General features: G+C 37.2%; 3 protein-coding genes across 3 annotated transcripts in view; 1 reads left to right on the top strand and 2 right to left on the bottom strand.

Moving 5' to 3' along the window:
• Positions 1–7,117, top strand: part of LOC108719972 — a 28,677-nt gene extending 21,560 nt beyond the window's left edge. The window contains exon 2 of the mRNA XM_018269312.2: positions 6,816–7,117. The gene's annotated coding sequence lies outside the window, so the exon portion shown is untranslated. The remainder of the gene's footprint in view (positions 1–6,815) is intronic.
• On the bottom strand, positions 4,231–25,417 carry LOC121395034 (nuclear pore complex protein Nup153-like). The gene is made up of 2 exons (XM_041567536.1): positions 25,016–25,417; positions 4,231–4,597 (listed from the first exon to the last, which is right to left on the bottom strand). Exons 1-2 carry the CDS (start codon positions 25,127–25,129, stop codon positions 4,487–4,489), a joined length of 225 nt encoding a protein of 74 aa, XP_041423470.1. The 5' UTR covers positions 25,130–25,417; the 3' UTR covers positions 4,231–4,486.
• On the bottom strand, positions 17,723–21,950 carry LOC121395033. The gene is made up of 2 exons (XM_041567535.1): positions 20,703–21,950; positions 17,723–18,426 (listed from the first exon to the last, which is right to left on the bottom strand). Exon 1 carries the CDS (start codon positions 21,681–21,683, stop codon positions 20,760–20,762), a length of 924 nt encoding a protein of 307 aa, XP_041423469.1. The 5' UTR covers positions 21,684–21,950; the 3' UTR covers positions 17,723–18,426; positions 20,703–20,759.
• Positions 25,418–25,594: the final 177 nt, after the last annotated feature.

Genomic DNA, 25,594 nt, shown 5'->3' with positions numbered 1-25,594 from the left:
TAAGATTTATAGGAATTCCGGAATCTTATAAGATGAGTGACATTATCACTATGATTACTTCAACGATTCCTAAAAAACTAGGGATTTCACAAAACTTGACAAACATTAAGCTAGAAAGAGTCCATCGCATTGGACCTTTGAGAGAACAAGCTCCCCTCAAACCAAGAGCAGTTATTGCTAAGTTCTTAGACTACTCTGAAAAAGCTCTATTTCTTCAAGCTTATAAGAAAAACCATACATTGGATATTGATGGCTTCCGAATCCTCATATTCCAAGACTACTCAATTTTGCTCTCTCAAAAAAGGAAGGAATTCACTACAATTTGCCAATCTTTAAGATGAACATTAAATTTGCACTCACGTACCCAGCTAAATTGAAGATTTTTCTGGCAACTGAAACCCACATTTTTGAAAACCCGAAGGATGCTTCAAACTTCATATTCCGGCTTGAGAAACAATCCTCATCCTTTATTAAGGATCACCCTAAAGATGCAAGATTTGGTTTTCCTGCTTCGGCTAAGGAAAGGAGGCAAGAAACAAAAGTTTTTTCTCGTCCCACACAGAAGATTCAAGATAAGAATACAACAGCAAATCCAAGATCTAGATCCAGATCCCCTTTTACACAGGAACAATCTAATTTGGATAATATGATGACCTAATTTAACTTGATATTTCAATTAAAATTAAAATTTGAAGGTTTTGAGTTTGTAAGTGGTAGATGATGTGGAATTTTCCCTGCCACTTATCTTTGTAAGAGAGTTTAAGCTTTCTCTCTCTTTAGGAAAAAAGTGAAGTCACTGAACCTAATGTTTATTCTTCTGGTGCTTTGTTTTTTTTTCTTTTTTGGTTGGTTGAGATTTTTTGATACCAAAGCACTAAAGTTAAGAAGCTTTTGGTTTTTTTGGGTTGATATACTTAAAGATGTTCATTTCATCAATAGATGGTTTACATCCCTGATGTCTTTTTATGTATTTTATTGGAGTTTTGTCCAATTTTTTTTTTATGATGATTCTATTTTATTTTTTCATTCACTTAAGTGACCTGGCTTACATTACATTCTCCTCTTATTTTACTAGACCTGGTATTTTTAGAAACTTTTGGTATTCTTGTAACAATGTTTTATATCTTATGAAAGGTTTTAATGCTTAATATTGTTACTTGGAATGTGAATGGGCTTAATTCATTTATAAAGAGAAAAAGAGTGTTAGCTGAGTTAAAAAAATTGAAATCAGAAGTAGTTATGCTACAGGAAACTCATCTTTCTGACGTAGAATCTGAAAAATTAAAAAAGGGATGGGTTGGAAATGTAGTCTATTCCCCTGCAGTGAAAAAAAAAGGAGGAGTAGCGATCTTATTTCATAAGTCTTTGAATATCCAATTAATGAACTCAGAAAGGGACAATGATGGAAGATAGCTGAGGTGCTTTTACAAAATAAGGTTTGGTTCATGAGTTCCTTATATGCTCCTAATTCAGGTAAAGAACAGTTCTACTCTCAGATAATCCAGAAGATAGGGTCTTATCCACAAAATAAATTTGTTATTGGCGGAGATTTTAATGAATCCTATTTATGGCCTTTAGATAAAAGTGGCCCAGTCCAAAAACAGTCTATTAAAAAATCAAAATTGTTATCGAATTTTGAAAGTCAAACTAAGATGGTGGACCTTTGGAGAATGTTGAATCCGACAGATAGAGATTTTACCTTCTTCTCTCATCCTCATGGAATAGGAACTCGTATTGATTTCTTATTTTCATCAATAGATGTACTTAATAAAACTAGATCAGCAAATATTGGTAGTATCAACTTATCAGATCACGCCCCGGTCTTAATAGAGGTAGATCTAGGTCCTTCACCAAAATCTTACATTCCTTGGTCTTACCCAATTTTCCTCAAAGATAAGCCGGAATTTAATAAAAAGCTGAGAGAGAGATGGAAATTGTTTCTTAAAGAAAATATGTCAACTCAGGAGGATGAACCCAACTTGCCATTGTTATGGGATGCGTGGAAAGCGGTAATCCGTGGGGAAATTACTTCATATAGAATACATTATATGAGAAAAATTAATAAAGAATTTATTTTGCATTCTAAAGCTCAAAAAAAGGCATATTTGAATTTCGTTATGCATCCTACTAAACAACATAGTGAAAAATATAAAGAAGCATTAGATAAACTTAAACATTGGGTTAATTTGAGGGACCAATCTTCTTTCGCCTATTGTAAAGCTGGGTTTGGTAATTTACATAATAAATCAAATAGATTTCTCGCCAATATGTTTAAACATAGTAAATGGTCTCATAAACCAATGATGATTAGAAATCATTTGGGTAAGATGACTAACCTCCCAAAAGACATAGTAAATATCTTTAAATGTTATTTTGAATCTATTTATTCTCCTTCACAGCTAGATGAAACTGAAAGTCTGAATTTTCTTTCGAAGGTTAATTTCCCAAAACTATCTGAAGAGCAACTAGATGTGCTTAATCAACCAATTAATATTCAGGAAGTATTGTCTACCATAAATTCTTTAAAGGATTTCAAATCTGGTGGGCCGGATGGATTAATTTCTCCTTTTTATAAAACACTAAAATTGGAACTAGCCCCTTTTTTGACCAATCTATATAATGAAATTTATTGTCATGGGAAAGTCTTAAATTCTAGTATGGTTTCTCATATCAAATTAATTCCAAAGGAAGGCAAAGATCTTTCTCAACCGGCTTCCTTTAGACCTATTTCTTTAATAAATCTCGACATTAAAATTTTAACAAAAATAATAGCTGATAGGCTTTCTTTATTGCTACCTAGTATTATCTCTCCTCAACAAAATGGTTTTGTAAAAAATAGAACAGGGGTTAAGAATATACGTACTTTAATAAATATTATTTACAAAGCCAAGAAAGCTATGATTCCATGTTCAATATTGAGCTTAGATGCTGAGAAAGCCTTTGACAATGTCTCTTGGAAATATCTCTCAGAATGCTGTGACAGATTTGGTCTTAAAGGTCAGTTTATGTTATTACTTAGCTCTATTTATTCTAATCCCAAAGCAAGAATCGCAGCAGTTGGGGAATTATCAGAGACTTTTGATCTCTTCAGAGGAACTCGTCAAGGGTGTCCTTTGTCCCCACTTTTGTTTAATATCTCTATGGAGCCTTTAATTAGATTTCTGGATTCTTCAAATATATTCCAAGGTCTGATGATCGATGGTAAACATTTCAAATCATTAGCATATGCTGATGACCTTCTCTTGATTGTTAGTAATCCAACGTTATCACTTAAAAATATTTTTAATTTTTTGACTATTATAAGACTTTTTCAGGATATTCCATTAATTCCAGTAAAACAGATATTCTGAACATTTGTTCTAACATTCCGAGGCAATTGCTAGCTGATCTTCAAATTAAATCTCCTTCTGGTAAAATGAAATACTTGGGAATTTTGATCCCTTCTGATCTCTCTAAATTATACCCTTTAAATTTTTCTCCATTAAGTCACATAATGCAAACCCATTGCAAAAAATGGATGGATAGTCCATTGAACCTAATGGGAAGGATAGCATTATTCAAAATGCTAATTTTTCCAAAAATTGCGTTTCCTATTCTGAACCTTCCGCTATTGCTAAAACATCTTGATGTGCAGAAGTTAGACCGAATCCTCAGAAATTTTATTTGGCATAACAAAAAACCTAAAATTTCTTTATCTAAACTTAGAAAGCCTAAAGGTTTAGGAGGACTTAATGTCCCAGACTTCAGAAAGTTTAATATTGCTGCTAATACTAGATATATTGTGGAATGGCTGTCGGGTACTGAGAAATTTACTAATCTGAATCTGGAATTATTTTTGGACTCAAAAGAACATATTATATCTTCTTTACATAAAAACTGGTCTGAGCAACATATAGATATTAAGAGAAATCCAATTTTTAGGGATACAACCAGTACTTGGAAAATTCTATGTAAACTGAATAATCTAAACTTCAATGTCTCACCTTTTTTATCTCCTTTCTTTCTGAAGGGGTTTCCCATAAAGCAAAGAAATCAATTTTCTTACAAATGGAGAAAATTTGGTATTTCTCAAATTACTCACATTTTAGATCCAATTTTGGGAGACCCACTCCCTTGGAAAATGTTTAAGGAAAAGTATAGTCTTTCTGAGAAGGAAAGGCTCAGCTATTTGCAGATTAGACAAGGCTTTCAATTAATCGATAATAGAACAAAAACACAATTAAGTCATCATCAGTTTTATAAAGGTTTATTACAGTTGGTTGAAGATATTAAACTAAATAATATTTCATGGATCTCATTACATCTTTTAAAGTCATTCTCCAAGGATTTAGATCCACTAGAGAACTCGAGCAAAAAATGGTCTTCATTTTTGGGAACTGATGTTTCTTCCAGGGAACTTCTGCATTCTTTCCAAAATATTAGAAAGAATATATGTTCTGAGTCTTGGAGAGACCAACATTTCCGGCTCATTCATTTAGGTTATGGCTTATTGTTCCAAAACTGTGATAGCTCTCAGAAGATTTCTTTTTGTCCAAAATGTACAGAGAAGAATGTTGACTTCTTTCATTATATCTGGGATTGTCCGATTATTAGAAACCTATGGGAAAAAATAAAAGGTTTTATTAAAAAATTGACTAATTTAGATGTCTCTTTAAATCCTCAATATGCTCTAGTAGATGTGAAGGACTTTTTTCAGGTATCTTGCAATGGCTCTTCTATTAATGTCTCAGATGAAATATTATCTTTTTGTTGGTTAGTTATGGCAGCTACTCGGAAATCTATATTCTTGTACTGGATAAAAGAGAACCCCCCTTCTTTGAAGGATGTGCTGTCTTATCTATTTAACTTATGTATTCAAGAGGTAATTAGATTTAGAATGGATGATCTTCTCCAGAGAAATAGAATAAGGAATAGATGGTCTCTTTATATCTCATCTTTAGAGGCTGATAAGAGGTCATTTATCCTTAGTCTTATGGGACAAGATCTATGCTAATAAAATGCTAAAAGAGATATTTAATGCCTTCATTCACAAAAATGTTTCTTCATATATTTTTTTTTTTGCATTGTCAGACTTTAATTTGTAGGAGAGAATACCAGGTCTATTTTTCTAAATTATCTAAATTAATTTTATTTTACTTTATTATTATTATTCTGATATTTCATTATTTTATGTTATTTGTATTTCTTTCTTTGTTTATTTATTTTGTTGTCTTTCATGTCAAATGTTTACTGTAATGCTCATGAATATTTCTTTTGCTCCTTATTGAAACACTGTATGTTTATCATATTGTCATATACTTGTATTTTATTGAAAATCTCAATAAAAAGAATTTCAAAAGAAAGAAAGAAAATTTGAATTTCCGAGTTTTTCTTTATTGGCAAAACTGGCAAATCTGCCACAGAAGTTATACAAATTCGATTTTTATAAAAAATTAGATTTTCGTCATTTGCCACCTAAAACCTGCCAAGTTTATGGGAGATGTCCTGGGAATAATTTGGAGTTGTTTGCAGCCTTACTGACATTCAAGTGTTTTTTGGGAGAGAAAAAAATTGATCTTTTAAAACTCTAATCTAATTAGATTAGAATTTGTTTTGAGTTTTTGGGTCGATCCTATTCACCCAATTTTATAAAAATTTGATTTCAATAAATTTCGATTGGTCGAATTTTAAGTTTAAAAAAAAAAAAAAACTCGATGAATTCAAAATTCAACCCTTGACAAATCAGCCATAGCCTATATATGGCCAACATAACAGATCCAGTTCTTCTTGCACTAAGCATTCCTTATGATGGAATGCTGAAATAATTCTGTCCTGGGATTTAGCAAAGGGGGAAATGGCACTACTATGGCTCATTGTTACAAATGGAAAATTCCTGACCCAAAATTTGGCATATGGTTACTCTAGTGAGGTATGAACAATAGGGAGTAAACGTGGTATGAACAATAGGGAGTAAACATGGGGTATAAACAATAGGGAGTAAACATGGGGTATAAACAATAGGGAGTAAACATGGGGTATAAACAATAGGGAGTAAACATGGGGTATAAACAATAGGGAGTAAACATGGGGTATAAACAATAGGGAGTAAACATGGGGGTATGAACAATAGGGAGTAAACATGGGGTATGAACAATAGGCAGTAAACATGGGGTATGAACTATAGGGAGTAAACATGGGGTATGAACAATAGGGAGTAAACATGGGGTATGAACAATAGGGAGTAAACATGGGGTATGAACAATAAGGAGTAAACGTGGTAAAAACAATAGGGAGTCAACATGGGGGTGAACAATAGGGAGTAAACATGGTGTATGAACAATAGGGAGTAAACATGGGGTATAAACAATAGGGAGTAAACATGAGGCATGAACAATAGGGAGTAAACATGAGGCATGAAAAATAGGGAGTAAACATGGGGTATAAACTATAGGGAGTAAATATGGGGTATGAACAATAGGGAGTAAACATGAGGAATGAACAATAGGGAGTAAACATGATGCATGAACAATAGAGAGTAAACATGAGGCGTGAACAATAGGGAGCAAACATGGGGTATGAACAATAGGGAGTAAGCCATAAGAGATACAAAGGAGGAGCTATATAAAATCAAGTGGACATGATGTCTCTTACTGTTAAGTGTGTTAGTGTAATGTCAATAGAATTGAGTAAAAGCAGACAAAACTTTAGTTGAAGTAGAGCAAAGAATCCCTCCTAATCGTTCTCATCTTTGGAAATAATTATGTCTGCGTCATACAATGTGAAATACTTTGCCGTGTATACATACAAGTGTGTAACTAGTGCTTTTATTTCTTCAGAACAAATGGCAGGACAACTCCAGCATCTTCTATTTCAAATCTGAAGATAAGGACGGCCAGAAGAAGAAAATAATCGAATATGTAATTGTTCTTTCAAGAAATGAATGGTGTTCCACATTGTGCAAATCCTGGAGTGTACCTCAAGCTGTGTGTAGTGGGAGTCAGATCAGCCCAAGGACAATATATATATAATATGCTGAAACTTTTTTTTTTCCCTCTGTAATTAAAACATGGTGATGGGAATTTTCTTAACCAAGAAATCTGATTGTGGCACCTCCTTTGTTAGCTGACTTTGCATGATGTTACTATACAAGTGTTTATAGCCTGCACAGCGAATGGCTTTTGCATAATACCTCTTTCATCCACACCACTATTTTATTGATTATTTCAAATTGTAATTATGAGTGAGGGGCCGTGTATACAGTAGGTTAGAGACTGACAACCTATTTCTATGCGGCAGTTGTGCTGCTGAATGCGCGAAGTTGAGAGCAGTGTGCACCAAAACTTTTCTGTTTGTGGAAGACATGTTAGGCATGCTAGAGCTGTAGTTGTCGGTTTCAAACATATGCCTTTTCTTCTCCTCCTCCTACTTCACCCATTTTCATTCAGCACTTGCCATCTTTACTTTCCTCCATTATTTTATTCTATTCATGTACATACATTTGTTTCTCCGTGTACCCTTCAGCATAACCTAAATCTGTGAACTTGAAGTTTTAATTATTTTTCCCGTTTTACTGCAAATTTCCTCTTTGTTTAGAAGTGTTTCAGATTTTATTATGTAAGTCTCATTATGCAAAGTTGCCTAAATCCATTAAAAAAAAGTCTTTAAAGAAAATTGGAAATTCTTTAAAGTGTTAATTTTCTGATCCATTTTTGTTTGGACCAAAAACCAGGATTGTACAAATTATTAAGTATATATTTTTATATTTACAGAAATGGACTGTGGTGACTTTGGATAATACTTTCTGAAGCAAATACACCAGTTGTACCAGTGCAGCATGACCATACATTATATTTTCATTACTTTAAAAGACTTGTTTTTTGGTTACTGTTCCTTTAATTGGTTGATCTATAGCCATTGTCCATAACTGGGGAAACCATGGCAGAGTGGCCCAACAAGGCAACGGTAAATGTTCCAACTTGTGTGATGTGACTGGCGGGTTGTACATCAACTGAAACTTTTAGGCATGAATAACCTGAGCAAGGTGACTGGAGCTTTGCGTTTGTGTAATGTCAACTATTGTCAAGGGATGTTTCAATTTCCTCTCTCATAAGTGAGAGACTCATTCCTTTATTCATCCTGCTTGACATTACTTCTAATGAAGCCTGAAAGTGCTGGTTACATTGGAGATGGAGAGGCACCAATTTTACCTTAACACGTTGGTATCTGGCCAGTTTGGGTGGCAGCCATTGTTAGTATAGCTAGCTGGTGATTTCACCCTCATTCTGCACATAATAAAACTGTAGTGGTCCTCTGTGACTACCCAATCACTGTTTGGCAACAGTTTGCTGTGACCTTAACTTCTTTCCTTTACTCTGCTGGGCAAGAAACAAGCCACCAATACACCCAGGTGTAGCAGTGTCTTCTTGTAACTGGTCAGCCAGGCTTGCTCCTCTACATTTGTAAAACTAAAGGGTGTTGCCATAGTGGATTCCCTTAAAGGACATGTAAAGCCCCCATGCAAAAATGTAATCAGTGAACAGCCTCTTTGAAATCTCTATATAACTGCCGCTCTGATTGTTCAAAGGTTAACAGTAAGGCTGCTGCATCCCCTTAATCCTTTAGGATTCTTTCTCCTCCTGTAACCCACTCTGCCACCTCCCTCAGGAATTTGCTATGGCTGTTGGCTCATGAGCATGCTCAGTTACTCTCAACTCAGATTAATAAACACACCCTCCAGTCTAGCAGCCAATGAAGAGATGACTGCTGGTTCCCATAGAAACTATGCTCTAGCTGTCTGCTCCTATTTTTAAATCCTGTACTCAGAGTAACCATTATAGTGCTCAATCCAAGCAGGACTTGTCATCATAGTAAAGTCTGCCTGTGTTAGACTGCATTTTTCAATTGCACGAACTTTACATCCCATATGTGCTGTTTGCAGATATAAATGCACTGACAATGTGTCTGAGGGAAAATGGCCCCCTAGTGAAAGCTGCTATTTGTTTTTAGGGAAATGTAATGATGTTGGCAAACGAAGGGAGTATAAGCAGAACACATAATGCCATTTGGATGGGGCAGATGTGCCCAAATTACATACGTGGTAGGAAAATGTAGGCTTTACATGTCCTTTAATGTCTTTACGATAGCTTGAAGTGGCAGAATCATCAGGGCTACAGATTTATGTGTTTATTTTCTTTTTGCATGTGTACAATTTGGTATGTATTTACAAAGAGATGCAAAGTCATCGTGTTTCTCTGCTAATGTGGATCAGTGATGCAGGGGGAATCACACATAAGGGCTGACCCAACCCACACTAACCATGTAAGTACTGGGGTATGTAAATAAGCATACCCTGCTGTTTTCCTGATAATGGATCTTTCCATAATTTAGATCTTCTTACCTTAATTCTGACAGTATCATTTAAACAAATAAACCCAAAAGTCTGGTTCTGATTCCAATAAGGATTAATTATATCTTAGTTTGAATCAAGTACAAGCTACTTTGCCTCAGAAACAGCACCCCACAAGTTTTCTATTGGATTAAAGTTCAGGGATTGGGCTGCCCACTCCATAACGTCTGGAATCAAGATGTTGCTCATTATGTTATTCTGAGCTTCAGTATAGTCCACTTCAGAAAGGATGTAGTGCTGAAGGCACCAATACAGGAAGAATCAACTCCTGTTAGAGGCTAGCCCAGGGGTTGGCAAACCGCGGCTCCGGAGCCTCATGCGGCTCTTCATCCTGCTTGCTGCAGTTCTGCTTTGCCTGTCACATCGTCTATACAGCCCTTGCACCTGCTGGCAACTCAAGAAGCCGCCAGCAAGTGGGAGGGTTGCATAGACATCACAGGCAAGACCGAGCCGCAGCAAGATGATTCATCATGGTCCTTACCACGGTCGCACACTCAAGACATGAGAGAAGCCTCCAGAGTCCAACTGCAGCAAGTGCGAGGGCTGTAGACGTGGATGTGACGCATATTTTAATGACGTCTATAGCCCTCGCCTTTAAACAGATGAGAACACTAGCATTTAATAGGGCTATTCAGTGTTTAATTTATTTCAAAGTACATTGCACTTTTTTTTGTTGTAACAGTTAAAATTAAAAAAAGTTTAAAACTTTTAAAAAGTTTAGAAGCGGTGTTAAGTTTTGCGGCTCCAGACTATTTTTCTTTAGTGGAAGAGGGGGCAAAATCGCTCTTTTCATAGTAAAGGTTGCTGACCCCATGGCTAGCCCTTCTGCCTTTTTTTTTTTTTTTGAATAGGACAACAAAACTACTGTTCCATTTTCCTGGGAGAGTGTTTATACTATATGTTGTAATGCTAGTGTGGCAGCCCTGAACTCTTAAAGGACAAGAAAAGGCAAAAAAAAAAAAAAATCCCATTTTTACTTTCTTTAATGAAAAAGAAACCTATCTCCATTACACTTTAAATGTGTACCGTTTTTATAAGAAACCTGACTGTATGCAGTGAAATTCTCCCTTCATTTACTGCTGTGGATAGGAATTGTCAGATGGTCCCTAACTGCTGAGCAGGGAAACAATCATACTTATGAACAGCAGAGGGAGCCCCCGCCTTACTTCCCAGCCATGCAGAATTTAAGCAGCTTTGTTTATGACGATCCCTAAGCAGCCCAGACCACACTGAGCATGTGCAGGGTCAGGCAAAGATGTTTAACAAATTTACAAGATGACAGCCCCCTGTGGCCAACTTTGAAAGCATAAATCATTTGTTTGATTAGACCTGTGGTGTAGTAAGTTCATGCTTATGTTTAGTATACAAAATACAGCATTTCTAGCCTTATTCTATTTTAGACTTTCCTTGTCCTTTAACATTCACCTCTTCGGCTTTTAAAAATAAACTATGAATAAATAAACCAAAATAAGTGTTCGTATCACACTTTGGCCAAAATATGGAAGATCAAGTGTCACATCAAGGCCCCTCACCGCCTATACTAGTGGCATTCTAAATTTGTAGTGCATTTAAAATCAAAAATGTAAGCATAGTGCATTTACCCTTAACTCAGGAGCTCTAGTGAGAAAGCAGGAAGTGTTTACGCTGCAGCCAATTAACATACAACTGTGAATAATTCTGTTTTAAAGGCTGAATGGCAGCTATGGGCAATATTTGGCTACAAATGTACATGAAACACCAGCACTTGGTGTAACCCACACTGTGCCATTAACCAGAGTCTAGAAGCACCCTTGTGCCATCGCTCAGTCTAACCCATAATCTAGAGTTAATCAGCTGCTATAAATAAACCAATTTTCGTACACAAGAAGAAGATTGCCAGCGCACGGTTTGCCTTTAAAACTAAATATTACAATAAATTAAGTGTTAGTACCACACTGGACAAAACATGTAAGCTCACTTGCCACATCAAGACCCCTAATTGTACATAGCGCTGGTAATCTTTTTTTCTTTTTGTGTACAAATGGAGTTCATGGCAGCCATCTTCTTCAGAGCGCTCTTCTTCCTGAATTCAGCGGCGTTTGGTGGTGCATGCACAGTAGGAGGCATTTACCAGTATGGATCTACTGCGCATGCACCCAAAGTCACAAAGTTTGTGATTTCTTTTTTTGGAAACTTCGTGAGTTAGATGAAACAATGGATTTAATATAACAGAGCGTGTGGCTGCATATTCTGAAACTCGTTGCCTTTAACATCCACTAATTAGAACCAGATTTTAATTCTGGAGACACTGGTTGCTAATGGGGTGTGTCTGTCAGACTTGCAGGCCCATGGGTTCCTTAACAGATTTCATTTAAGTTCCAACCAAATGAAACTGCCAACGTAAAGCCAACTTTGCACAAAAAAGAAAGTCAGATAATCTTAAAATAAATTAGTTTATTATTATATATATATATATATATATATATATTATATATATTACAATTCAGTTGTGAAAATACAAAACCCATACCTTTTTTTACCCGTACATACATGTCATTTCTATTGATGCACTGCTAAAGTTTAGAAGATAGCTTAATGAAATTCTCAGGAAAGGTCATTTGATTACTCACGTTTCTATTTTTGGGTCAGAAAGAGTTTTTATTAAACTGGCATGGAGCAAAATCTGCCCATTTCATGAGCCAACAAGAGCTTTGTTGAGTAAATCAACAGCAAAAGATGGGAAGAGATCCACTGTTAGTGAAAAAGTAGCCCGAATAATGTTAAAAATGAAAAAAAAATCTTTATTAGGACATGCATTAGCCCAACGTGTTTCGTCCCAAAATGGGCACCTACTCATAGCCCTGGATACAGTCCAACTAGAGTTTTGCCCTAAATCTTCAGCTGTCTGTCATTCCTATGAAGTGCCCACATCACATTACACACTATCAGCAGTGTGCCTAAATGAAGCCAGGACCAGTTTGTTTTCTTGGGATAGCCAAGAAGCCTAATCAGGCCCAATTTGGCAGCCACCAACTTTGCTGGGCAGCTTTCTAGACCACATACAAGGGGCCAGTAGAGTTTTATTCAGCGGCAGTGATGTGGTTGGGTAGTGGACACAAGGGATTCATTCATTAAAGCCATTCAGTCATTAAAGAATGAGACACGAGTGAGGAGTACGCTGACTGGGTTGCTAATGCAGAATGACTCAAGCTGTGTCTTATTAATGGAAGCAATTTTTTGGAGCAAGTCTAATAATTTGCCTCACAGTTGCAAATAAAGTATATATGCTATATTTAATATTCAGGGGAATGCAGATCACTATTAATGATTAGATCAAACTGCACAGTAACGGCTCCAGTTTTGATTTCTTTTTGAAGACCCAAGTAGTTGAAGAATGCTTTAAATGTGAGTCACTAATTTGACTACTTTGTTTCAGTAAATCATTATATTTGTCTTAAACTTGAGACAAATGATACAAAATATGATGCAGTAACACTGAATCTAGAATATTTTAGCCTCTACTTTTCAATTGTTGCCTACTATCAAAAGTTCTCCATGTCATTTAAAAGCAATACAAATCCTATACTTATTCACATAATAATTATGCTACAGAGTCACAGATATTGGAGTTTCCAGTGCAAGTTTATACGGATACCTAGTTAATGATTGATATATTTGACAAAGTTCAAGCAATCAAAAGGAATAAAGGGATGTTCAGCTTTTGAGACTATCTTTTCCTACTGCCAAAATAGCAGGGACTTGTTAAAAAGTAAATTTTTATATTTTCTTACATAGCAAGCATGTCCTCGGGTTTAATACCGTCACTGCTGATACAGTCAGGGCAACACAATGTTCAACAATACTATGAAAATAAAGAAGGAAGGGGCAGAGGCTGCGCAAGAGCTTGAACTTACCTGGACTGGCAATTGGCATATTCGGACAAATGCCAGGGGACAACTGTAAAATGCCACACACCTGCAATGTTTCAAAAAGACGGCCATAGACTCCAATGGGCAAAATTGCATCAAAAAAGAAGTTGCTCAGACTTCAATGCATTTGCAGAATATTTCGCTGTTCGAAAATTTTTGCCGAACCACAATTACTTACAAAAGCTTCTCCTGCCTACGTTAATGAGTCATTACCTATACTCTGCACTCTTTTTTTCTCCACTCTACAAATCGGTCTGCCTTTTAAAAGCAAAACTATCAGCAAAGTGGAATAGATTTCCATCTTGGTTCTGAAAAGCTGTCTGGGAAGCGGAGGAAAATCATAGAGTGCAGAACATGAGCTGGAACAAAGGCTGCAGAAGTTGCTGTTGGTGTAGAGATGAGTGAGCCTATACTTTTATTAGAGATATCTTCAAAGGGGGGGGGGGTCTACACTTCTGATAAAGGCTAAAAAAATGTATCTTCCAAAGGGCTAACATTGGGTCCCCCATTCTGGTGCACAAACAAGATTCGGAGATTATGCAAGGCTTGTCTTGATTACAGTGTCCACAAAATGGCTCCTGCCTGCTTGCTAGAATTATGAATTCACAGACTGAAGGAAACAAGATTCAAATAATTCACAGTGTAATTAAAGTTCATTTTGCTTGACTAACATGTTAAAATAGGATTTGGATTATTTTTTTGGGGTGACGGGTCCCCATTAAGTATTCTGCCCTATGTGGTGACCCAATTAGCAGTACATAATAATGTGCATTTTAGTGAAAACCAGTTTGTTCTGTATTGTTTTGGTATTTAAGTTGCTTATGTAATAACAGGCTTCATGGAACTTTCGAACCAGACAGAAGAAACAGGAAATGCTGGGTTTTTTGGTTTTGTTAGACCAAAAGACCAATTATTACTGTATCACAATCATCAATAGTAACATTTACAGGAGAAATGGACCAAATTTGTATATTCCCACAAAAAGACTTCTTGCCAGCAAGACAAGCACAAGTATGAAGTTGGCCTTTGAATGGATCACGTTTGTACATATACCTATTCAACTATCATTCCGTTTCAGGAGATTTAGTGGTCGCTTATACAGGAATGGGGCGCAAGAAGACATTTGATTACCAAATCCTTGACTCACACAATCTTATGTCTGACAATAAAAAAAATATATAGTTCGCATGGAGCCACAAGAGTCATAAATTTGCCATTTTGATATAGCGGTTACACAGCAAAGCTCCCATATTACCTTCTGTAAGGCTGCTAAATAATACTCCTCTCTTGTAGTACTAATTGTTTAAGCCCTTGGAATGAACTCTCTCCCGAATACAATCTAGATGTAAACAAACTACAAGCTGCTATACTGCTTGGATCATCTCCCATTCCTTCTTACAACAATGGTACCAGCCACAAAGTCATAGGCCGTTCTGTTACGTTGGAAGAATAGTAAAGTGATAAATGCAGGGAAGAAAATGCAATGGAAAAGTTCTTGATCACAGCTCGTGTCGTTGATCTATAGAGAGTAAAAATGGAAAGTTAAATGGATTCTGTCATGATTTTTATGCTGTAGTTTTTAATTTCTAAATTACAAGGTTTACACTGCAAATAATTCACTCTACCATATAAAATGTTATTCCTGAACCAACAAGTATATATTTTTTTAGTTGTAATATTGGTGTGTTGGCAGCCATCTCAGGTCATTTTGCCTGGTCATGTGCTTTCAGAAAGAGCCAGCACTTTGGGATAGAACTGCTTTCTGGCAGGCTGTTGTTTCTCCAACTCAATGTAATTGATTGTGCCACAGCGGGACCTGGATTTTACTATTGAGTGTTAAAAATTAGCCTTAAAAATTAGTGGCGAGCACAACTAAACAAAGATACATTTTTGGGTTTGAGGACTCCTGGGATGTATACGTGCATGGGTTGTACACAATACCGCTATGTCGTCAAGGGTAAGGAATTTGTGCACCCTGGTACAGGCCATACAGTTCAGTTATGGGACACTACTCATGTACTTCCAAGTATGTTGTGTATGAGTTGACTTGCCCATGTGGGCTATATATTTATTAAATCTCATAAATATAGATATAGATCATAATCCCTACTGAGTCTGTATGGTGTCAGTAAGTGCATCTTATTAACCCACCATACAGCTCTCTGTTTCAATCTCTATTCACAGTTTTCTCCATGTTTAAGGGGTGGAATTCCTTCTAAAACTGTGCATTTCAATTGGTCTGCATTATGACCCAAGTCCAAGTGTTTTGACACAGGCAGGCTTGCATTTCCTAAGTTGATTGAGGATTTATGTTGTGATAGATGTGACTTCACCTTCTGGGCTGATATATAGATATAGATATATATATATGCCAAAAAAAGGATCAGCACTCACAGGTCTTAAAAATAAAATAAAAATTTTTTTATTAAAGAGCTATGGACTGACATTTCGGCTCTTCCAGAGCCTTTCTCAAAGTAGCCAAACAAACAGTGAAGGATGTTTAAATACACTTACTGGCGGGACAACACAGCAATGACTACGTATATACATCGTCATAAACTAAGCGACTCAATCTGTTGCAGTCTTACAATCCATAAATAGTTAAAAACATACCCATACATACATAAAACACTGAATTTCTATATGTATCAAAATTACAGGTAAGAGTAAAAACAGACCTAAATGTAACTTTCTTATCACTAATAGTTGGTAATATTGTATCATTCTTGTGAAGATCACTTCTTGTTGCTAAACTCTGTGACCTGTGTTACAAAATGTTAAAAGATGAGAAAAAGGGTCTAATAAATGGCTCATGGGTATTCATCTCAAGGTCCTAGATATCTCTATTTGCCAAAAGGTCATTATTGCCCAACTACACTTTGCTACTACATCCCCTTAACATGTAAAAACTGCCAAACTGTTATCTTTTCTATACTTCTTTTGTTATTTTTATTATTATTCTTTAACCTTATTGCCAATGCTCTACTTATAAAATGATCCGTTTCTATGTTAAATGATATTGTACCACTCGAAGCCTACATGTGGAGGACACACATGTTGCAATCACTCATTTCCCATGTGCACCAATTGGTAATCGACCATTGTGCAAATACCTTAATTACCCCATGTGTGCATATTCCATCACTACGTTTATATATATATAAGCACAATCTTGGAATATTTCCTACTCAATCTATCTATCTATCTATCTATCTATCTATCTATCTATCTATCTATATACACACACACACACACACACAGGTATAACACCACTATAGTGATAAAAAATAAATGTGAATTAATATCTAGTAATACATTTAATATACAATAAGCGAAAGAAAAAAAGAACCCCAATTGCCTCCCACTCATACCGCAGTTCCTCAGATATTACGCTACTTATAAAGTATTTTGTGATTGCGTGAGGGCAATCACTGAACGTTAAAAAATACTAATGTGCTTGGTTTGCACAAATTACAATTATATTAAAGTGCCAGTGCTATAAGAATTAATTCAATTAAATGTACTTAGACTTAAAGGTTGATAGATACTCAATACAATTAATGCTTTACACAAATAAATAATTAACCTTTTAAGCCAGTGTATTATCCAATACCTTATATTATCACCCACAATTAATCCAACCAGGAATTAATGAGAATAAAAATACTAAAGTGCTTTAAGTGCTAATAGGTTTATTGTAAGGTCGCAATTACTAAAATTTCATAATTGCTTACAAATTAATTAGTTGTAAAGTGCTAAAAAGTGCCAAGTAATTAATGATCAATAATAAATAGTGTAGTTGATATAAAGAGGACCGCAGTTAATGGGATAAATAATTTAAAAACAAATTGCTCAGGTTAAAAAGGTTTCAAGTAGGAAATAGAAAATTGGAGAGGGTGGAGCTGTCCCAAAAGCTGCTACCTAAATTGTTTTCTATCCCTGGGACACCACAAAGATAAGGAGGCAGAATACCCGGGAAATTATTTATCCCATTAACTGCGGTCCTCTTTATATCAACTACACTATTTATTATTGATCATTAATTACTTGGCACTTTTTAGCACTTTACAACTAATTAATTTGTAAGCAATTATGAAATTTTAGTAATTGCGACCTTACAATAAACCTATTAGCACTTAAAGCACTTTAGTATTTTTATTCTCATTAATTCCTGGTTGGATTAATTGTGGGTGATAATATAAGGTATTGGATAATACACTGGCTTAAAAGGTTAATTATTTATTTGTGTAAAGCATTAATTGTATTGAGTATCTATCAACCTTTAAGTCTAAGTATATTTAATTGAATTAATTCTTATAGCACTGGCACTTTAATATAATTGTAATTTGTGCAAACCAAGCACATTAGTATTTTTTAACGTTCAGTGATTGCCCTCACGCAATCACAAAATACTTTATAAGTAGCGTAATATCTGAGGAACTGCGGTACGAGTGGGAGGCAATTGGGGTTCTTTTTTTCTTTCGCTTATAGAATTAATTTAAATCTCTGACTTAGGTCAGACCTCTGCCTCCGCCGTGGGTTAAATTCACTTTTGAAAGGATCACCTTGTTTTTGTAACATTTAATATACAAGCATAGAGTGTAGTGCTACACAATCAATCTCACCGCTTTTTGTAGCGTCGGGTGCCAGCTGCGACTCTGTCTGCCCAGGTCCAGTGCAAATTCCAATACAAATTCCAGCAGCACTCCGGTATAGTGAAAGAAATTTATTTGTGCAAATGAAGCAACGTTTCGGGCATAACCAGCCCTTTATCAAGCTTAACACCAGTGTAACATTTATGCCTTTATATACCTCAGTAGGGGGAGGGGAGAACACATTTACTCCTCCCATGTGAAAATTTATATTAACCCTTTATGACATATAAAAATACATAAAATACATAATAAATATTCAAGTACCTTTTGTTTATATATATAATCCAAAAAACCCAAAGTGTCCAAAGTGTCCAGTGTCCTTTAAAACTCTGCAACTTGCAGTAATATGGTTTGCTTAACCGGAAGTCTTGCAACATACATTAAAATCACTACTCACAATTTATGTGCTCTATTCCTGCGCCGAAAATGCCTATGTATTGAGAAACACAGCCATTCCCAGAGCACGAGCTGTATTAATCTAAAAACAAAAAGATACAAAACAATGTTACACTTAGCACAAATACAGGTCAACCTCATTTAGTTAAATAAATAGCATTGGTGTGTACTCTCGATTCAAACCACCTAGATCAAGCGTCCCTAGCTTCTGTATCCACTTCATCTCTAGCTTTTTTAACTGTAGGTTACGGTCTCCTCCACGTCTCAAGGGTTCTACGCTGTCTATCACCTGATACCGCAGTTGACTCACTGTATGTCTGGCAGCAGCAAAATGTGCTGGTATCGGAAGATGTGTGTATCCACACCGTATATTTGATTTGTGTTGCTTAATTCGATCTTTAACTTTTTGTGTGGTCTCTCCCACATATGCTAGACCGCATGGACATTTAATTAAGTACACAACGAAAGTTGAATTACATGTGAAATAGCTTTTGATGTCAATCTTTCGTCCAGTCTGTGGATGTGTGAACTGGGATCCCTTAGTAATATTATTGCAACTCGCACAGTTCAAACAAGGGAACGTACCCATTTTGGGGACCCCTAAAAATCTTTGTCCTGATTTTGTTAGTGAGCCCACATCTGCTTTTATCAAGGTATCACGAAAATTTTTACCCCTTTTATATGCCATTAATGGTGGCTCGGAGAAAGTCTTTATATGTGGTGCACAGGTTTGTAAAAGATGCCAATGTTTATTAATGATACTCTTCACCTTATTGCTAGCAGTAGTGTATTGGCTAGTCTCGAGGTTTCTTGTTTCACCCTTTTTGTTCTTAACTCTCCTCGGGGGATTTCTTCTACCTCCTTTCTCACTGTTTCTAAAAGTTTTTTGGGGTACCCTCTCACTTCAAATCTCCTTTGCATTTCATCTAGTCTTTGACCCTCTTTTTGTTGTTCTGAGACAATTCGTCTCACTCACATGAATTGTGACTTAGGCAAATTATTTTTCAATGAAGGGGAGTGAAAGCTAGAGAAATGCAAGAGATTGTTGCGTTCTGTTTCTTTCTTGTACAGGTCAGTCTGTAACCGAGTGCCTTCCTTTTTGATGGTTACATCCAAAAAGTTAGCTGTCTCTGCATCGTATATCAAAGTGAAGTGCAGTGTGGACACCCTAGAATTCAAATAGGTAACAAAGGTTAACAGATTTTCCTCCGACCCTGTCCATAACATCACTATATCGTCTATATAGCGATAATATAGTTGGCAATGCTGTTGATATAGGGTATTGGTATATACAAATTCACATTCAAAGTTATCCATGTACAAGTTAGCATACGTGGGAGCAACATTGCTCCCCATGGCAGTCCCCTGTAGCTGTTTATAAAATTGATCTTGAAACATAAAGTAATTTTCACGTAAGACCACCTCTAGTAATGATAGCAAAAATTCTTGAACTTCCAACGAGTGATTACCATTTGTCAAAAGGGTTTCTCGTACTGCCTTTATCCCTGCGTCATGCATTATTGATGTATAGAGACTCTGTATATCCATTGTCACTAAAAGAGTCTCCTTTGTCACCAGGCAATTTTCCAATATATTCAACAAATGTGTTGTATCTTTAAGGTAAGACTTAGTATTGACCACATAGGGTTGTAAAATCTTATCTAAATAAAGTGACAGAGGAGCCAATATTGACTCATTACTTGCCACTATCGGTCTACCCGGAGGGAATTGCAAGTTCTTATGAATTTTTGGTAATGTGTAAAATAAGGGGGTAACTGGATGTTTCTTTATAAGATATTGTTGTAATTTAACATCTATTAGGTCTCCTTCCTTTGCCTTTCGTACAATTTTTTCAATATTAGTGACAATTTTTGGTAGAGGGTCCCCAGGCAATTTTTGATAGACTTTTGCATCGTTAAGTTGTGTTTGTATCTCACTTATATAATAGTCCCTATCCATTAACACCAGGGCTCCTCCCTTATCCGCAGGTTTAAAGATTACATTTTTATGCGTCATTAACTTATCCAACTGTTCAACCTCCCGTCTAGTACAGTTGTATCTACTCCCCAATAGTGGATTGCCCCTCATCTTTTGTTTAAGTATTTCGACATCACTTTTGACTAATTTGATATAAGATTCAACAATCAAATCTGTTGCTGGTGGTACAAACACACTTTTGTTCCTTAAACCCACATTTTTCAAAGTCAATTGTGAATCACCTATGGATTCTTGTGTAACTTGACCAGTCTCTACTAGGTTCCGAAAAAAATGATTTAAGTCTCAGATTACGAAAAAAACGTTCTAAGTCAATATCCATTTGAAATATATCACTTTTCATAGTAGGGCAAAAAGAGATACCTTTGTTAAGTAGATCGATTTCCTCCTTGCTTAGTTGTGTGGAAGAGATATTCACTATTAGGTCCTCCGTGTCCACCGTGCTTTCCGTTCCGGTTGTCTGCGACGGTACCAGGGTACGTTTGTGCCGTCTGCCCCCTCTCCTTTTTGGCGGGTGTATTGCCTGGGACCTGCATCTAAAAAAAAAGGAGACGGTGTGGTGGCCCGCGCTGTGCACAGATCTGTCTGTGAGCCATCTCGCGAGGAGTCGCTGTCCCGATAGCCCAGAGCCTGCTCGTCGCGTCCATCCATTCCTCTCGGTTGGCGTCCATCTGTGGAGGTGTCGGTATCGCTGTAGCCTGTTTCCCTGGCTCTCTGTCTCCGCGTCTCCCACTGATGACGTCTCCATTGGGGGCGGGGTTGTCCTCCTGGGTCCCGATGTCCCCCGGTTTCTCTCTGCCAGTTATAGATGCATCCGGAGCTGTAATCCAGTTCATCCCTTCGGAATTTACTCCTTTTCCGTTCCTCGATTTCACTCCTGTGCTTCACCAGATTACTTTCGATCCGCTGCAACTGGAGCTGCTGATCTTCGGTCTGCACATGCTGTCTCAGGTTTCTATCGAGTTCTACAATCTGTTTCTCACTTTCTCCAATTTCTCGCTGTAAGAACTCAATATTCAGTAAGATAATATCAAATGAACATTTATTAATAATTTGTTCATATTTTTGTGCAAAGGTTTTATTATCTTTGAATATAGTTGGGCGTAAATTAACCCTCAAACCTCTTGGTATCCGGCCTTGTTTATAATACTCAGTCAGAGTTGCAGCATGTAGATCCAATCCAATCAATTTACGTTTTTCTTTTTCATATTCCTTGAATATAGAGGTATCTGCTGCAGGTTGTAAAAAGGCATTACTACATCTACTTTGTTCAATAATCCTGGTAGCGTCTAGTTCGCTATAAGCAAATGTTAGAGGTTGTTCCTGGCGTATTGGTTGAGACATTTGTATAATTAGATTGGAGCACAATACTGGCAGAAAAAGTCAATATACAAGCATAGAGTGTAGTGCTACACAATCAATCTCACCGCTTTTTGTAGCGTCGGGTGCCAGCTGCGACTCTGTCTGCCCAGGTCCAGTGCAAATTCCAATACAAATTCCAGCAGCACTCCGGTATAGTGAAAGAAATTTATTTGTGCAAATGAAGCAACGTTTCGGGCAGAGTTTTAAAGGACACTGGACACTTTGGGTTTTTTGGATTATATATATATATATATATATATATATATATATATATATATATATATATATATATATAAACAAAAGGTACTTGAATATTTATTATGTATTTTATGTATTTTTATATGTCATAAAGGGTTAATATAAATTTTATCACATGGGAGGAGTAAATGTGTTCTCCCCTCCCCCTACTGAGGTATATAAAGGCATAAATGTTACACTGGTGTTAAGCTTGATAAAGGGCTGGTTATGCCCGAAACGTTGCTTCATTTGCACAAATAAATTTCTTTCACTGTACCGGAGTGCTGCTGGAATTTGTATTAGTAATACATTTAAAATACATCACCCATTGCACAAATGTTAACACCGTGAACTTCCAATAAATTTAGTTATTGAAATGCCATCCTATAGAAGACGTATAAAATATATAAAAAAACAATATTGGTGTACAGATTCTAGATTAAAAGAAAAATAGAAAAATATATAAGAAATATATAGAAAATATATAAAGTGAAAAAATCAATATAACCCCCTAATAGGTGTATGAAGTAATTAATAGTCAATTAATATGCCATTGTCTGGTGTCAGTACACTTATCGGATAGAATGATACATCCATAAAAGTTCATATGTGAATATAGGGTCCACCGGTCCTTCTTCCAAGGTCAGGTGTGAATCATGAAGTATATTCGCTGTATGGATATCCCCTAGTGTAATACTACACCATCCCATTCCATAAGTACATATGTTTAATCGTGGACTGCAAAACGGCCGAAGACCCCATCAGTCCTCCCATGTCTACGAGTGAGTAAATCATTATGTCCACTACCCACTGCGGGCTAACCTCCTACAAGTCTGAAGCTTGCGGGAAGCATTTTGGGACCGATAATCTGTCCCCGTTACATACCCTGGTTGGGGACCTTCCAGGCAACACGGACGGCCCTGAAGTTTTGTCTGTCCATGGAGTGTAACATTGTTGCGCTGGACGCGCAATACACATCCGCTGCTGTCATCGGCCAGGCGCTTATGCAGGCCCCTCAGTCTATCCTCCAACGGTTAACCTCACAGGGTGTCGCTTCCGTGTGCGGGTCTAGTGGATCATAGGTGGTATAGGTGCCAAACTCACATGTCAGGGCCCCCTCCTTAACAAGGTGCCGGAGCCAAACATGAATGCGATCGTGGCGCTTCCTCGCTGAACAACATGGGATGTCTGTGGAGACGATACCATGCCAGGCCCACCACTGTGGTAATTGAGCACGTCTTCAGGTAAATTACTAAAATAGGCAATACTTATTCAAAAGTTAGAGAGTAATGGCAGGACGGCAGCAATATAAAATATCCTCAATGGGCATAGTGTTGTCACAGCCATAGACGGTCTAAGACCAGAGAGAGATGTCCGTTACTGTGCAGTCCATTGTTGTTTCCTTCGCCAGTAATAATTCAAACAATATATTCAAAAGTCATTAAAGCAAATATTTAGATATGCACGGGTGCACGGCAATACATTTTTAACACAAATTCCGAGGAATTTCAGCACTCACGAAAAAATAAATAAGTCTGCCTGGGTGCGCGATCAATAGATAAGTCAAACAAACCAAAAAAAGGATCAGCACTCACAGGTCTTAAAAATAAAATAACATTTTTTTTATTAAAGAGCTATGGACTGACGTTTCGGCTCTTCCAGAGCCTTTCTCAAAGTAGCCAAACAAACAGTGAAGGATGTTTAAATACACTTACTGGCGGGAAAACACAGCAATGACTACGTATATACATCGTCATAAACTAAGCGACTCATAATCTGTTGCAGTCTTACAATCCATAAATAGTTAAAAACATACCCATACATACATAAAACACTGAATTTCTATATGTATCAAAATTACAGGTAAGAGTAAAAACAGACCTAAATGTAACTTTCTTATCACTAATAGTTACCAACTATTCCACCCCCTCCAACTATAGTCAGGTGATCCCACTGGTGTCTAATAAAAGGGCAGCCAAGTTTGGGAGTTTTACTTTGAAAGCAGCTAGTAAGTTGCAGGTAAAACGTATTCGTCCCTTTTTGGGAGGAGAGAGAGAGAGAGAGAGAGAGAGAGAGAGAGAGAGAGAGAGAGAGAGAGACAGAGACAGAGACAGAGACAGAGACAGAGACAGAGACAGAGAGAGAGAGAGAGAGAGAGAGAGACACACACACATATATATATACACACACACATATATATACACACACACACACATACATATATACACACACACACATATACACACACATATATACACACACACACATATATACACACACACATACACACATATATACATATATACACATACACATATATACACATATATACATATATACATATATACATATATACATATATACATATATACATATATACATATATAAAATAAATAAAGACAACCCAGATGGTGAAAAAAAAAATCAGTTAAAAATGTTGCCTATAGTGCACAAAACAATGATTTGCAAATATTGCAAACATCACAAACAATCCAGAAAGCACCTGTAAACCAAGGGAACTGTTTAATGATATACAAATCTGCCAGGTGAGTAAAATCATTGATGTTTCCCAACTCCTTGATTATAAAATATAGAATGCAGATATATATTGAAGCCCAATTAAACTGTGGTCTATAGCATGCAGACACTAAGGTGCGCAACTAATGTCACAATTGTGCCAAAAGTCGAGGCTGACTAAAGAGTAGCCAGTTAGGATTGTATTGTCATTAAGTGACACACAGTGAGTTCATCACGTGTAACCGGTGGGTAGTGAGCAGTTGTACACTGGAAGTCCTTGTGTTATCCCGCTATTAGAGTGTAATAAGTAGAACGGAGTCAGTAGTGGGTCCTGCTAATACACAGGGACATCAAGTAGGAACGTGGCCTGACACGAGCAGGAATCACGCCGCTGCTTGTGACAAATGGGCCGACTCCCTATTCTCCCACTCAACACACGTCCGACACCCACGGCTCAGAATTGCTGACCACCTCTAACAAACTGAAGTTCTGCCTTTAGCAAGGAATCAGTTTGTGGATAATCTCACGTGTCCCGGCCTCCCCTCCATCTGTACACAAACCTGCTGCTGCTGTCGGCTCTTGCTGTATGGAGCCCTGCCGGAACTCAAGTGATCTCTCCTACTTCGTCTTGCCCCCGGTCCTGCAAGTCCTCCGCCTCCTCCGGCTGCCGCCATTCGCTTGTTCACCAGGACCCTGTTCGGGTCACTCTTATCCCGAGGTCCCCCACGACTGCGCCCTCACTAACACAACTGTCTGCAAGAACTCCCGACAGGCACCGCTCAGGTACACAGCGCTCTCCTGACACTAAAGCGATTCCCGCGGAAGTTGGGAAACACGCACGGGTTAGCTTCCGTCACCCCCCGAACAGCTGCGCGCGGGTTTTCAAGCCTCTTCTCCTCGCTGCCCGCCTGCCTTCCGTTACCCACTGCGCCCGCAACTCGCAACGCAATGACGCAAAATCGCGCGTTGCTTGCTGGGAAGTATAGTTTTAAGCAAATATGGGGAGGTGGTTTGCCGGCACAGCTGGCTGGAATTTTCAAGCCTCCCGCTACTTTATTGGTCTAATCACGTGACAGAAAAATATTGCGCACTAGACGTGGTTAGTAATAGTTAACTGAAGCCTGACATACTCGTACAAG

Source organism: Xenopus laevis, chromosome 6S (assembly GCF_017654675.1).
Source record: "Xenopus laevis strain J_2021 chromosome 6S, Xenopus_laevis_v10.1, whole genome shotgun sequence".
In the NCBI taxonomy this organism is placed as follows: domain Eukaryota; kingdom Metazoa; phylum Chordata; class Amphibia; order Anura; family Pipidae; genus Xenopus; species Xenopus laevis.
The sequence above is the reverse complement of the archived record's forward strand: the minus strand, read 5'-3'. Positions and strand labels throughout refer to the sequence as shown.

What these genes read in the sequence shown, in the direction of transcription:
- LOC121395033 (XM_041567535.1), bottom strand. Translation starts at nt 21,683, where the DNA reads ATGTCTCAACCAATACGCCAGGAACAACCTCTAACATTTGCTTATAGC.
- LOC121395034 (XM_041567536.1), bottom strand. Translation starts at nt 25,129, where the DNA reads ATGGCGGCAGCCGGAGGAGGCGGAGGACTTGCAGGACCGGGGGCAAGA. An exon ending in AGAGCCGACAGCAGCAGCAG is followed by an intron (nt 4,598 to 25,015) that starts GTTTGTGTACAG and finishes TTTTTCCCATAG; the next exon opens with GTTTCTAATAATCGGACAAT.